The 14,878-nt window shown below is 37.6% G+C and overlaps 1 protein-coding gene across 1 annotated transcript in view; it reads right to left on the bottom strand.

Annotated features, from left to right (window-relative positions):
- Positions 1–14,878, bottom strand: part of LOC107742308 (A disintegrin and metalloproteinase with thrombospondin motifs 17-like) — a 137,334-nt gene that overhangs the window by 111,888 nt on the left and 10,568 nt on the right. The window contains exon 3 of the mRNA XM_016555229.1: positions 11,046–11,214. Coding sequence (XP_016410715.1) covers positions 11,046–11,214 — 169 coding nt within the window. The remainder of the gene's footprint in view (positions 1–11,045; positions 11,215–14,878) is intronic.

Raw genomic sequence — 14,878 nt, 5'->3', positions numbered from 1 at the left:
CTAACTAATTCAAAAAAAAAAAAAAAAAAAAAACACTAGCTTTGCAGTTACTTAATACATTTACTGTACACTGAAGGCACTTATAGCAAACGCTTTGATCCAGTGCTTTAGTATCACAACTAAGAAAACACTGCGCTCAACAGATGAAAGTATGCTATCTGAGAAGCACTTCTGTGTGATTACAGACAAGTGCTACTGCATTTATGAGTTTTGTATTTGAAGCTAGCTATAAATAAATAAATATATTTATCTGCTAGCTTTAAACATGTCAACTTAAATTTTACCTGATGCAATTTTACATGTGAATAAATCAGTGTTCACTGTAGAACATATAACAACATGTTAGGATTAGGATAAAAGCATACCAACGTTATTTTTAATTAAAACTAAAACTATTAAGAATTGTTTTCGTTAATGTTGCCTTAAATTAAACTTAAACTTTAAAAAAAAAAAACTTGAAAAATTAGACATTTTTTGGAAGGTTTCCTTGGCAAATAACTGGAACAAAACAAAACAAAATAAAGGTAAAAAATAAAAAAAACTAATACAAATGTCAAAAACACATAAAAATTGTATATAATTTAAAATTAAATCTGAAAATATAAAAATAAAACCTAATTCAAACCATTAATATATACAGTGGGTACGGAAAGTATTCAGACCCCCTTAAATTTTTCACTCTTTGTTATATTGCAGCCATTTGCTAAAATCATTTAAGTTAATTTTTTTTCCTCATTAATGTACACACAGCACCCCATATTGACAGAAAAACACAGAATTGTTGACATTTTTGCAGATTAATTAAAAAAGAAAAACTGAAATATCACATGATCCTAAGTATTCAGACCCTTTGCTGCGACACTCATATATTTAACTCAGGTGCTGTCCATTTCTCCTGATCATCCTTGAGATGGTTCTACACATTCATTTGAGTCCAGCTGTGTTTGATTATACCGATTGGACTTGATTAGGAAAGCCACACAACTGTCTATATAAGACCTTACAGCTCAAAGTGCATGTCAGAGCAAATGAGAATCATGAGGTCAAAGGAACTGCCTGAAGAGCTCAGAGACAGAATTGTGGCAAGGCACAGATCTGGCCAAGGTTACAAAAAAATTTCTGCTGCACTTAAGGTTCCTAAGAGCACAGTGGCCTCCATAATCCTTAAATGGAAGACGTTTGGGACAACCAGAACCCTTCCTAGAGCTGGCCGTCCGGCCAAACTGAGCTATCGGGGGAGAAGAGCCTTGGTGAGAGAGGTAAAGAAGAACCCAAAGATCACTGTGGCTGAGCTCCAGAGATGCAGTCGGGAGATGGGAGAAAGTTGTAGAAAGTCAACCATCACTGCAGCCCTCCACCAGTCGGGGCTTTATGGCAGAGTGGCCCGACGGAAGCCTCTCCTCAGTTCAAGACACATGAAAGCCCGCATGGAGTTTGCTAAAAAAACACCTGAAGGACTCCAAGATGGTGAGAAATAAGATTCTCTGGTCTGATGAGACCAAGATAGAACTTTTTGGCCTTAATTCTAAGCGGTATGTGTGGAGAAAACCAGGCACCTGTCCAATACAGTCCCAACAGTGAAGCATGGTGGTGGCAGCATCATGCTGTGGGGGTGTTTTTCAGCTGCAGGGACAGGACGACTGGTTGCAATCGAGGGAAAGATGAATGCGGCCAAGTACAGGGATATCCTGGACGAAAACCTTCTCCAGAGTGCTCAGGACCTCAGACTGGAACTAAGGTTTACCTTCCAACAAGACAATGACCCTAAGCACACAGCTAAAATAACGAAGGAGTGGCTTCACAACAACTCTGTTACTGTTCTTGAATGGCCCAGCCAGATCCCTGACTTAAACCCAATTGAGCATCTCTGGAGAGACCTAAAAATGGCTTTCCACCAACGTTTACCATCCAACCTGACAGAACTGGAGTGGATCTGCAAGAGGGAATGGCAGAGGATCCCCAAATCCATGTGTGAAAAACTTGTTGCATCTTTCCCAAAAAGACTCATGGCTGTATTAGATCAAATGGGTGCTTCTACTAAATACTGAGCATTTTTCAGTTTTTCTTTTTTAATAAATTTGCAAAAATGTCAACAATTCTGTGTTTTTCTGTCAATATGAGGTGCTGTGTGTACATTAATGAGGAAAAAAAATTAACTTAAATGATTTTAGCAAATGGCTGCAATATAACAAAGAGTGAAAAATTTAAGGGGGTCTGAATACTTTCCGTACCCACTGTACAATAATATTATCTGAATAATTCTAAAACAACACTAATATCTACCAGTACTGAAGTAAAAGGCAATTTGGAAACTTATAAAACAAATGTGTTTGTTTAGTTGAGTGTAAGTGGACTCATTCCCCCCCCCCATAATTCAGTAGGGCTCTGATGGAGGTCCCTCTGATGGGGGTCTCGGCTGTATGTTTACAGGTGTTCAGGAAATGTGTTTGTGTGAGTGTGCACACATTTATAAATGACTAACACAACATATGGTGCTAATGTGACACGCTCTCTTTGCAGCGCAAGCATTTTTTCCATTCTCAGCTGTTTTCAGGCACATCTGACTGGAGACAATGGAAACTAATGGTGCCTTGGGCTTCACCACAAATGACACTGAAAATCACACATTTTCTAGCAATGTGCTGATACCAGCAATAATTCCTGCAGACGGAAACAATCATAAAAAAAATGAGTGACAACAAACCACCATTAACAGTCAGGAAGCGATCACAAAACTCTCATGTATAGCTGTAATAACAAAGGACTTTTTCAGCTGACTCAGGTGACTCTTCTGATGTCTTAAAGGAACAGCGCACACAAAAATGAGTTCAATCATTATTTACTCACCCTGATGTCATTCAATCTGCTGTGGAACAGAGTTTAGTTTTTTTTTATATATATATACACAATAAAAAGTGACTGGAAACTGGGGCTGTCAAGTGCCCAAAAATGACAAAGCAGCACCATAAATGCAGTCCAAATGACTTGTGGACTCTATAATAGCCATATCAAGTCACTTTTGATTTGTATAGTGCTTTTGTCATGCATTAAGCCCTACAGGTCTCAGTGAGCAGCCAAAAGAAAAACCTCCATAAGATGTTTAGATGAAGAGGGAGAAAACCCCTGAGAAGAACCAGACTCAGCTAGGGGAGCCCAAACTCCTTGGGCACTGCAATAATTGCACATGTGCTAAAGATTATTTATTCACATGGTATGTGTAATACAACCATGTGTTCACTAAATAATTATATTACAATTATTAGATTTTTTTTTTAATGCTAGTGGGGAAGATGAAAAACTGTAAACATTAAAATGATAATAAACAATGAAATTGTAAGGATAATGACTTGTTTGGATATTTGACTACAGTGAATCATGATACACCATTCTTCAAAAGTCAATCTTTTGTGAAAAGAAATTGATACTATTATTGAGCAAGGATGCATAAAATGAATCAAAAGTGACATTAAAGATACAATGTTACAACAGATTTCTATTTTTTTAATGTTATTTTGTTATTTTTCTATTCATTAAAGAATCCTGATTTTTTTTTTATATGAAGCAGCACAACTGTTTTCCAAATTAATAATGATAATTAATGTTTCTTGAGCAGCAAATCAGTATATTAGAATGATTTCTGAAGGATCATGTGACACTGAAACTGGAGTAATGATGCTAAATATGCAGCTTTGCATCACATGAATAATTTACATTTTAAAATCTATTCACATAGACAACAATCACTTTAACTCGTAAGAATAATAGTAGTCCAAGGCACTCGAAACTTATTCAAAAAAATTTTAAAAGCCTTTATTTCAAATAAAGGCTTTTTAAATTTTTTTGAAAAAGTTTCGAGTGCCTTGGACTACTCTTATTCTTACGAGTTGAATCATCCCTTGCACCCAAAGAGCACCGAGACTAGAAACCCAATACCCCGTGCAGCACTTCTTTTGCATTCTTTATTTCGAACAATCACTTTAAATTGTAATTATATTTTACAGTATTGTAATATTTACAATATTACTGTTTTTTACTGTATTTTTGATCAAATAGGCTAAATGCAGTCTTGGTGAGCATAAGAGACTTCTTTCAAAAATCTTACCGACCTTAAAAATTTAAACAGTAGTATACATTTTACAGCTTTCTGTGAGAGATAAACAAAAAAAATACAAATTTCAAGCACAATATTAGAATATACATGAATGCAAAGGAGATCAAACATACCACTAGACTTATTTTATATTCCACTAAAAAGGCTTTATACGTGTTTGGAACAACATGAGGATGAGTAAATGATTTTTGGCTGAACTATTCCTTCAACAGTCCCATTTGTAAATAACATCATCTTGTTATTCATTAGTCTTGATAAAACTCAATCGAATCATTGCTACTTTTGGCTGCGGTTTATAATGGCTCACTTCAACTGGCCACAACATTTAACCTGATTTCAGGTCATGACGCTGATGTGTCCCTTCCAAAATTCAATTAATATTCAAGTCAAGTCAAGTCAAGTCTGCTTTATTGTCAATTCTTCCACATGTACAGCACATACACACAGAGAACTGAAATTGCGTTACTCTCAGACCCTTGGTGCATACAGATAACACTAACAGTAGAACATAAATACAGATAGATACAGATTAAATATAAAATACAACTATACAAATATACAAATAAGGTAAAATGTAAAAAAAATATATAAAGTAGCACAAGGCACATGGCAGATAGAGTGCAAATCAGTGAAGTAAACAAAAGTGCAGAAATAATGATTTGTAGTGCAAAAGAGCTTATTCAGACTGATTAAAGTGACCGTGTGTGTGTGTATTTGGGAGGGGGGAGTGGGAGCTCATATTCATGTAGAACTGCAGATAAATCTCTCAGTAAGGCCCCTGAAGCTTTATGAGGGGCCGTAATGGTGAAAACGATGTGGTTGGCTATAAATAATACTCCTGTGCTGAAGGGGAAACAAACCACATACCCACACCTGCTCAATCTGTGTGTGTGTGTGTGTGTGTGTGTGTGTTGTGTTCATTCTTACATGCTGTGCAAGGGCCATCAAATAGGTAGGTAGAAGAAAAATGCTTTTTTCTGTATAGCAGAGCAACTGAAAGATGATGGTATTTAATGAAAAAAACATTTTTGCTCAGCGGTTGCTCTTCCTCAGCTCATTAGACTTAACAGCGTTCTCCATGGAGTTGTTTAAGTATCCACTATGACTCAGGCGTTTCTCCTAAAATGGCTTATAATAGAAATAAATAGACACAAACAAGCCAATAGTTGACATTAAATAAGAGTACAGAGTTATCAAATAAGTCCAGATGGCAGCTCAAATCATTTGGTCTTGGAAAAATCTGATGAGAAATGTTTGATTTCATATTAAGATCTCTGACCATTTTCCATACTTTGGTATTTGCAAATCTGAGCATAGATTGAGACTTTATTAAGATTTCTTCAGAAACTCCAGAGGAGACAATTACTGTGTACTTGCTATAAGAGGAAAAGAAATCATAAATAAACTTTATATATATATATATATTAACTATTATATATATTTATATAGCACCTAATTTGATTATAGCCCATGCTACCTAGGCTATCTTTATAGCTCTTCTTCTTTATTAATATTTTGCAAAATAGTAAAGAATTAATGTCTGAATTAGTCATCAGTGACCAGAACGTGACCCCAACAATTCAGGTTCAATGTAGTGTTGAGCAGAACTTGAAGTGAACAGCTCATAAAGCAAAGTAAAATGATCAAAGACTAGGCCCAGTTTTAGGGTCAAGAATTAAAAATACCCTAAAATTGATGCTGTATGAAACTGGACTGTTAAGGCCCGTTCACACCAAGCATGATAACTATAAAGATAACGATAAAGATATAGTTCTAAAAATCGTTCTCAATATTAAAGAATGGCAGAGTCCACACTACAACTATAACGATAAAGGCACAGAGAAACGATATCGTTGGAATCACTTCCAGAACGATTTTTTCCAGCTGATGAACGATACAAACATTGACAGCCAATCAGAATCTATCCTGCTATAACGAGCTCGAGAATTTAAAGCGGCAGACACACGTCCGCTTAGAATAAACAGACGATATTGTTCGCTGGTGTGGACGCTAATATCGTTATCTTTATAGTTATCTTTATAGTTATCGTTCTTGGTGTGAACGGGGCTTTAGAGGAATACATTTTGTCATTATTCTGTCATCATTTACTTACTCTCATGCCATTCTTAGAGGCCGTTCACACAGAATGTGTTTTTTCATTGCAATGTGCTATTTTTCCATTGCTTTTCTATGTAAACACACTAGACGTGTATGACTGTTGCGCTCACGTCTCGCGTTCTTTACACGTCTCGCACATGAGCGGCGCATTTTTAATACGCCATGTCAAGATGACAGAATTTCAACTTTTACATGAAGCGCCGCTCATCAATGTCAGTTCCAAAACAGTGGACCAATCAGAAGACCCAAAAGGCGGGGCTAGTGTTGCAAGCTTTTGTTAAGAGCAGCAAGTTGGCATGGCAACTATTTATTTGACAGCAACATAGCGGAGGAGGCACTGTTATTGCATCACGTCTCAAGACCCTCGCACACTTGCATTTTTAGATGCATTCTGTGTGAACGACCCCTTTAACAATCTGCTGTCTCTCTGTGGGACACAAAAGTAGAATAAGGTTTGAATTTTAGAGCTTGACAGTATAAATCACCATCCATTTTGTTCATATTTAAAACAGAACCTCTGAGGTTCTGTCTACCATCTCCTTTCACGTTTCAAAGAAGAAAGAAAATACACAAGAGTGAGTAAATGTTCATATGATTTCCTTTTTGTGTGCACTTTTACTTTAAAAGGTGGTGTAACCTAGTTAAAGAGCAAGTGACCTTGTGGTTAGAGCATGTGAAGAGTGCTTATATGTACTTGCATGTAGAAACATGGTTCAGAGTCATTCCATTTTAACTCTTTATGCATTTAATATGGGGGGGGTGCATCGGACTCAGTGTTATTTTATTATTAATTAGACTCTTATTGTTATTATTTTGAATTATCTTTTATTTTATATTTTAAATATTAAGTTTTAGAAATGTAGTTTTTTTTCATGTGTTTTTTAATATTTCTATTTAGCTTTAATTTTATTTTTTTAATTAGAATTTTACTAATTTTAGTACTTCAATTTTAACTTATTTTCAGTTAGTTGCCAAGACAATTTCTCATTTTTATTTGTTCATTAAAGTGTTCAATTTTTAGTAGTTTTAGTATTAGTCTACAATTACACCACCAATCTGGCTAAGCAAAAGGGCAAGAGCTGATCCAAGAGCTTTTACCATTGTGTTCTTCTCCCTGTAACAAATACACTAAGTCGCTTTGGTTAAACGCACCGCCTAAATAACAATCAGTCATTATCGTTTTGGGTAGATTCTGTTCTCTCCAGACACCAAACTAGTCACTAAGCAGCCCCTCCTCGGTCGTCCCACTCCCAGAGTTCAGTGTGAATGTGCCGTACGCATCAATCAAGCACTCTTCTTGGATCAGCCCTGTGAATTTCACACGTTGTTTCCTCCCGGCTCAGATCGGTCTTTGTGTCTGCTCCCAGACCGGTGTTCCCTCCTCTCAATCTGGATACGTGATCCTCTTCAAGCCCACTCACGACAGGAACGTACCGACATGAAGAATGAAGCGAAGAGTCTATTTGTGCCGAACCTGAGCTTCCTGGCATGCCGGCGTGGGAAGAACGGATCAAGGGACGCACGGCTCCGCAGATTACACGGGCCGATTAGAAATGCTAAGTGCGTTTTGTCGTATCATATTTCAGTGGGACGGAGCAGGAAGCACTGAGGAAAACCGGCAGCTTTTCCGCACTTCTGCAGCCACCACCGTGCAACCTGATCCATCTTACGCATCCAGACAGCGTACGTGTGTGTGTGTGTGTGTGTGTGTGTGTGCGTGCCCGAGAGGGGCACTTGGAGTTTAATGGATTTAAGGTCTGTCTCAGCGAGTATCCTCCTCTAGGGATGGTTTGGTTTGGTTTTTGGGGTGGAGTTATTGGGGGAAGCTCAACTTTTCTTACTCAACTGTTTTGAGCTTTTCAACAGGAAGGGACGGTGGAGGACTGTAATATTGGGGAGAGACTAACTAAACGTCAGGACGTGACTAGCTTGAGTACATTTTCAGTTGCATGACAGCACTTCTGTTTTCAAAATACTAATAATAACTAGCTGTTTTTTTGTTGTTTTCAAGAAGCAGCAGTACAGTGCAACAAAATGCATTTTTTCTGTTTTTATACAGTAAAATTATGTAACTGAATAATTTGTATCATCATGCAAATGTGTTCCTGAAACTCCCTTCATACAAAATACATTTTTAGTTATGCAGTACTGTCAGTAAGATATTTTGATTTTTGAAAGAAATTAATACTTTCATTCAACAAGGATGCATTAAATCCATAAAAAGAACAGTAAAACATTTATAAGCTTGCAAACAAATTTATCTTTCAAATAAATGCTGTTCTTTTAAACTTTCTATTTAGTTGCTTATTAATATGCACATTACTAGCATATTGGCTGTTTATTAGTACATATAAAGCACATATTCTGCATGACCACATCTTTTAATTCTAACCCATACCTAAACTTAACAACTACCATACTAACTATTAATAAGCAGTAATTAGGAGTTTACTGAGGTAAAGTTGTAGTTAATATGTATGTGTGTGTGCGCGTTAATAGTGAGAATTTGGCCTTAAAATAAAATGTGACACTGAAGACTGGAGTAATGATGCTGAAAATTCAGCTTTGATCACAGAAATAAATTACATTTTAACATACATTCAAACAGAAAACTGTTATTTTAAACTCTAATAATATTTCACAATATACTGTATTTACTGTATTTTTGGCCAAATAAATGCAGCCTATAAGAAACTAAATTTGATTGACTGCTCCATACTTTTGAACGGTAGTTCAGCACATTATTACACATTATACTGATCAATCCTACCTTATCATTTATGGTCGTCCACAATATTATCAGACAATCATAATATTGACAAGCATTTTTCAATCACTTTAATTTAACTATGTATTTAAAGAAAAACACCAGATAAAAATACTTTGCAATGTCAAACCTCAATCCTGCTCACATAAGAATAAAATCAACTTGATTCAGACCACTATAAGAGCGCATTTCACTGAAAGTCACACCGTTGGTGAAACAGACTACTTTATCAAAAGGGCAGTCCGACTGTATTTGAACTACTTTAAATTATGAGCAGCTTGTATCTTGGCAAGCTTAGGTTTCGAAGCAGCTTCCCTAACACTGGTGGGAAATAAGAGAGAAGACTCTGGCAGGCCCGCTGAAAGGCCTCCAACAGACGTGAGCGCAGAGGAAAGAATTTTTCCCCCAAATCTGGCACTTTTTTCGCCTATTGGTCCTTCGCCTGACTGACTGACTGACTGACTCGCAGACACCAGGTGCTGGGGGAAACAGAATCGCTAATGCACCTGGAGCTTTTTTACGGCAAAGACAAGATCGCTGGAGTTTGACCGCATGCCTGAAACACACAAACTCTATACCCACCAACCTTTCTTTTGTTTTCAATTCCTGTTTTTTTTCCCCCTTTGAGAAGTGGTTTGGGTTACTTAAATTCCCAGATATTGGCATATGGAAAAAATCTACTTGTCAAGCGTGCCGGTGGTCTTCTCATCTTTGGGTTATGTAATATTCATAGTGCAAAAAGTCAAAAGAAAAAAAAAAGTGAACTCAAACAAGGAGCAAAGGGATCAAGGGGACTCAGAGTCTGCGATCAGCCACAAACTAGGGTAGCGTACAACGGGAAATACCATAAATTGTTTTGATTGGCCCGTAGGATTGCATATATCCACACACATGGATACACAAACCAGGATTTTTGGATAATTGCATCTTCATTTCAAAGGGTAAACTACAAATCCAATAATGCAATATGCTTAGACAAAACTTCCCCACCCGGAATATGAAAACCTGCAGGAGCTGGAGACGCTCAGAGCCTTTGAGGCCGCTTTCAAATAAGCGAATTCCTTTCGGCAAGAAAAATCCATAATCCTGGCAAAGAAAGGCCCAAGGGGCTGGAAAATATGCATGGCATTATTAATGTACGTGAGCAGGCCAACAGAATTCTTGCTTTCTTTCTGGTAGTATTTCAACAGCAAAGCAGCACGGTCCAACAGGAGTTTACCGCCGTTTACCAGCGCGATAAAGGCATTAAAGAACAAAACTGAGCAGCTGAGCTTTCTCTCTCCCACCGTCTTTCAGCGCTGTTAAGAGGATGAAGACATCAAAGAGTTACACAGAGTCATAAACGCTGCTATGAAACACTTGATTTACGGACTTGACAACTCTTGAATCTTAAGCAGTCCTGGAGGAAAGAGGAAGATGGGGTACACGTGAGAATCGGAGCGTGAGATTATGATAACAGACTCCTAGAGCGCAGCGGTTCACAACTGCTGGGTCTTGACCCAAAAGAGGTTCACAGGTTTGGTCCGAAAGGGTCACCGAGATCAAATGCGAATCATAAAATGCAACTAAACATATTATAGTTAGAAGTAAAAGCAATCAACTTCTAAAATGTTTTGCATAAGCTTCATCTTTTGGTGTCAACGTATGGTTGTGTGTCCAATCTAAAAACACTACATAAACAGTTTTTTGGCACATTTTTTATCTGTCACTTGGTAGAAGCCACCCACATTTGGCAGATGCCCACATGGACAGGTTTTGTTTATGATTGTAGGATATCTAAAATGTGTGTGTCTTGTTAAACCATTTGAGAACCACTATTCTGGCACAGAGAAAAAGTGAAGATCTCTTGATGAAATAGAGGTTAAGCAGTTATTCCACAGCATATATAACTGACTGCATAAATTGACCACTTTTCCCACTTGCATCCATAATTTGACAAAATTAAATCCCGAAGAGCTCTGAACCGAACTAAAGTGACCTCTAAATAAATGGGCTTGCCACACTTGACACGGTTAAGCCCACCACATTTCAGCGCAGAGATAGTCTCACCTTGGATGGTTTGGCAGAATTTCGGGCCGCTCTCTTCAGCAGTAGCAGGTCCATCCGATGAAGAATGCTTTTCCCGGATCACTCGGTGTTCCCAGCCAGAGAAGGAATCCGCAGCCTGGCCCACTGGCTCGATGAACAGTCTTTCCTCTTCAGTCTGAACCAGGCCAGTCTGCGAGAAAACACATGAGGAGGAACAATCAATGACGGCACATAAGAAAGCCTTTATCTGGATAGCATTTGTAACTTTGGAGCAAGGCAATCTGTGAAATAATGTTCTGAATGCTCAGAACTGTCCAGTAAGATATTAAAAAAGAAAGTCATGTTTCTTTAAAGAATGTTTTTCAATGAATAAATAAAAATAAAGAGAAAATAAAGAGAAGTAATAAAACTATATTTTAATTATTTTATCATTTTTTGTCATGTAATGTTTATCATGTAATCTATTACATGTATATCTATTATGTATATATAAATACACACACATGCATATATAAAAATATGTTATGTTTATATAGTAAATATATTTATATATAATATAAATATAAACATAAATACATGTAAATATTTTCAAAATATATACTGTATGTGTGTGTCTTTATATATATCAATCAATCAATCAACATTTATTTATACAGCCCTTTACAACACTCAAGGTGAACCAAAGTGCTTTCCAAAAAAAACAGAGCAATAAAAACAAAAATATAAGGCAACAACAAAAATTACATAAAATACACAAAAATGTCGCAACATTGCTAGATATTAAAAGCCAGTCTAAATAAATAAGTTTTAAGCCTAGCTTTAAAAAGGCCCAGGTCAGTAATGGTGCGCATATCAGGGGGAAGCTTATTCCAGAGTCTGGGCCCAGCTACAGAAAAGCCCAGTCACCCCAGTATTTGTACCGTGACCTTGGCTAAACCGCCTCTAGTGCGCGTCTAAACGTCCCGCCCCTCACCTCAGCGGCATGTGCTCCGGTTGTATTGTAAACAACGGCGTTGTTAATATCGCTTATCAGTTTGAGCCCGATTGAAAAGCAGAGGATATTATTGAAGAGGATCGTGCAGAACCTGTGCAAGCGCGGCTTTTAATGGTAGGCCTATGTTTTTTGTTTGTTGTTGTCTCATACTTTTAGATACGCTGTTATTTGTAAATGCTACTGCTTATGTTAGCTTTTAATATACAGTTTTATCCTGTTTTTTTTTTACCTGAAAAACCAAAACAGAATTTTTTTTTTCATTTAGCAAGAAACCAAAACCAAAACTAAAGTTAATGTAATAATCAAGTAATTACATTTATTTAATAATCAACACTCAATTAAAAGTACATATAGAGTAGTATATAAAATTATATAAATGACATGATTATGTTTCTACTCTAATTTGTTGAAATATAAACATTTAAAAGGGTGGTTCACTGGTTTTTTTCTAGGCTTATAATGGTAGGCCTATGGCTCGATTGAGACGCAGAGGATATTATTGAAGAGGATCGTGCAGAACCTGTGCAAGCACGGCTTTTAATGGTAGGCCTATGTTTTTTGTTTGTTGTTGTCTCATACTTTTAGATACGCTGGTATTTGTAAATGCTACTGCTTCTGTTAGCTTTTAATATACAGATTTATCCTGATTAAAGCTTTAACACAGTACGGCAACTGCACGCGCGTCCATGTTTAACGGGGTTTATCTGGGTTTGTGATGTCACGAACCCGAGAAGTAACTCGTTGTAGTCCCTACCAGCCGTTTTTGTAGGCATTAAACTGCCAGAATTTTAAAAGATGATATCTCCGTTTGCATTGAACTTTCAGCTTCGTAACTTTGCAGATATTGTTTATGCTCAAACAGCAACATTACACTAACGTTTAAAAAAGTTTGTAATTTTCATGTTGCACTACTTCATTAAGGAATGATAGTGAGACCTCTTACTAGTGAGTTGTCTGACAGACTCCACTTTATTAATAAAAAAAGTGAAGAAAATTCTCACAAGTGGAGATTGAGGCATCAATCAGAGGACAGGTGCGTGGGTTCACAACAGAATTAATTGTGTTAAACATCACCCTGGGACAATGCCCACTGTTGGTGATAATATCAGACAAAATGTTGTCTTTGCCTCCTTCACAGCCCTCTGATAATCAGAAAGACAGCCCCTTAATATTTCCAGAGACACATGTAATTTGTCCTTCTTCCATCTCCACTCTGCCTGTCTACAACATTGCCTAAGGGCACGGTGGCATCATTTATCCAGGGATCTGCTCTTAGCTTAGGAGATCTGCACTTATAAGGGGCAATAGAGTCCAAGATTCCGGAACAAGTGGAGTAAAAAGATCAGGGCATGCAGGAGAGACAGATACATGGAGGGCACAAAGTTTAGAGTCCATAAAAGCAGCAGTAAACTCTTCAGCTGTTGAGGAGGTGAGAACGCAACGATGTCACGGTGAAGCAGGAGACCTGCTGGCTGTTGATGGTGGGACTGGAAATTCAATAATAATAGGGAAGTGATCGGAGATGGCAGTCTCAGATATTTCAGTAAGGGAGATAGAGAGCCCATGAGAAATAATAAGGTCCAAAGTGTGTCCGATAAGATGCGTGGGTCGATCCACTAACTGAAATAAAAAGATGTCAGGAGTCATTTAAAATCAGTGGCCAACTGATCAAATGGACAGCAAACATGGATGTTAAAATTCCCACAAATCAGGAGTCATATTTAGGGACAACATCAGCTAAAAACTCAACTCTTGCTATATTTAGGTGGGCGGTAAACAACAGCACATAACACAGGGCATGTAAACTCAATTAAAATATATACATAAATATACACCAGTACACACACATTATATAAACAAACTGCTCAGCACTATTTTTGTGTGTATGTGAGAGATCTGGAAGGAGGGCCCAATCGCAGAGTGAGTGACAAGGGTTTATTACAAAACAGAGAGATACAAGAGGGTAGTGAAGTGTGCTGGTGATTCAATGGCAGGGACACAATTAACAGAGAGAAACAGCTAGGGAGGACCACTGGAACTGCCTTGGATATCAATTGGGAGAATAGCAGCAGAGGAAGCAGCAAGACCAAGCAAGGCACCACTCAGATACTTGTTGACCGCGCAGACTCTGAAGCAGACCAAGCACCAGGCAGGGAGAACCAGTGGCAGGAACAGGTCAGGACAGGAATTCTAACACCACAAAGAGACAAGACAGGACAAGGCTCCACAGGAACACAAATTACTCCAATGCAGGCAGGGGGATAAATAAAACAAAAGAACTGATAAAAAGTAAAAGTAACTAAATAAAAAAAAATGTAAAAAATAAATAAATAAAAAAAAACAACACACACACACACACACACAACTAACTTAAAGAATATCAAACAAAAGCAAAACAAAAGATCAGGACTAGAAGAATTGAACAAATACTAAAATAAAAGGCAAAAAGCAAAAACAAACAAAATGCAAAAACAAGGAGCAAGACAAGAACATGGAACTACAAAGGACTAGACAAGACAAGGGCACAAGACCAACCAGGCAGGGGAGACAGGAACACATACTCAGCCACATTCACAGACAAAGACAGCGAGGGTGAGAATGACCACAAACCGGCAAAGACAAGAGGGCAAGGGAAACTATAAATAGGGAGGAAGGCACACGAGGAACAGGTGAGAACAATTAGACCAACAATGGCTAACAACAGGGTGTGGTAAAGAGGAAACAAGGAGGAGGGGCTAGAGAAGCACACGGCTGAGAAAAACCATCAACAAAGCCATGTGCTGACACAAGACAACATAGACACAGGAAACAAACACAAGACAAACGGAGTGTCCAGGCAGAACCCATATATATATATATA

The sequence above is a fragment of the Sinocyclocheilus rhinocerous genome, unplaced genomic scaffold, assembly GCF_001515625.1.
Source record: "Sinocyclocheilus rhinocerous isolate Xijiao unplaced genomic scaffold, SAMN03320098_v1.1 scaffold75, whole genome shotgun sequence".
Taxonomy (NCBI): domain Eukaryota; kingdom Metazoa; phylum Chordata; class Actinopteri; order Cypriniformes; family Cyprinidae; genus Sinocyclocheilus; species Sinocyclocheilus rhinocerous.
This window is presented reverse-complemented; position numbering and strand designations above follow the sequence as displayed.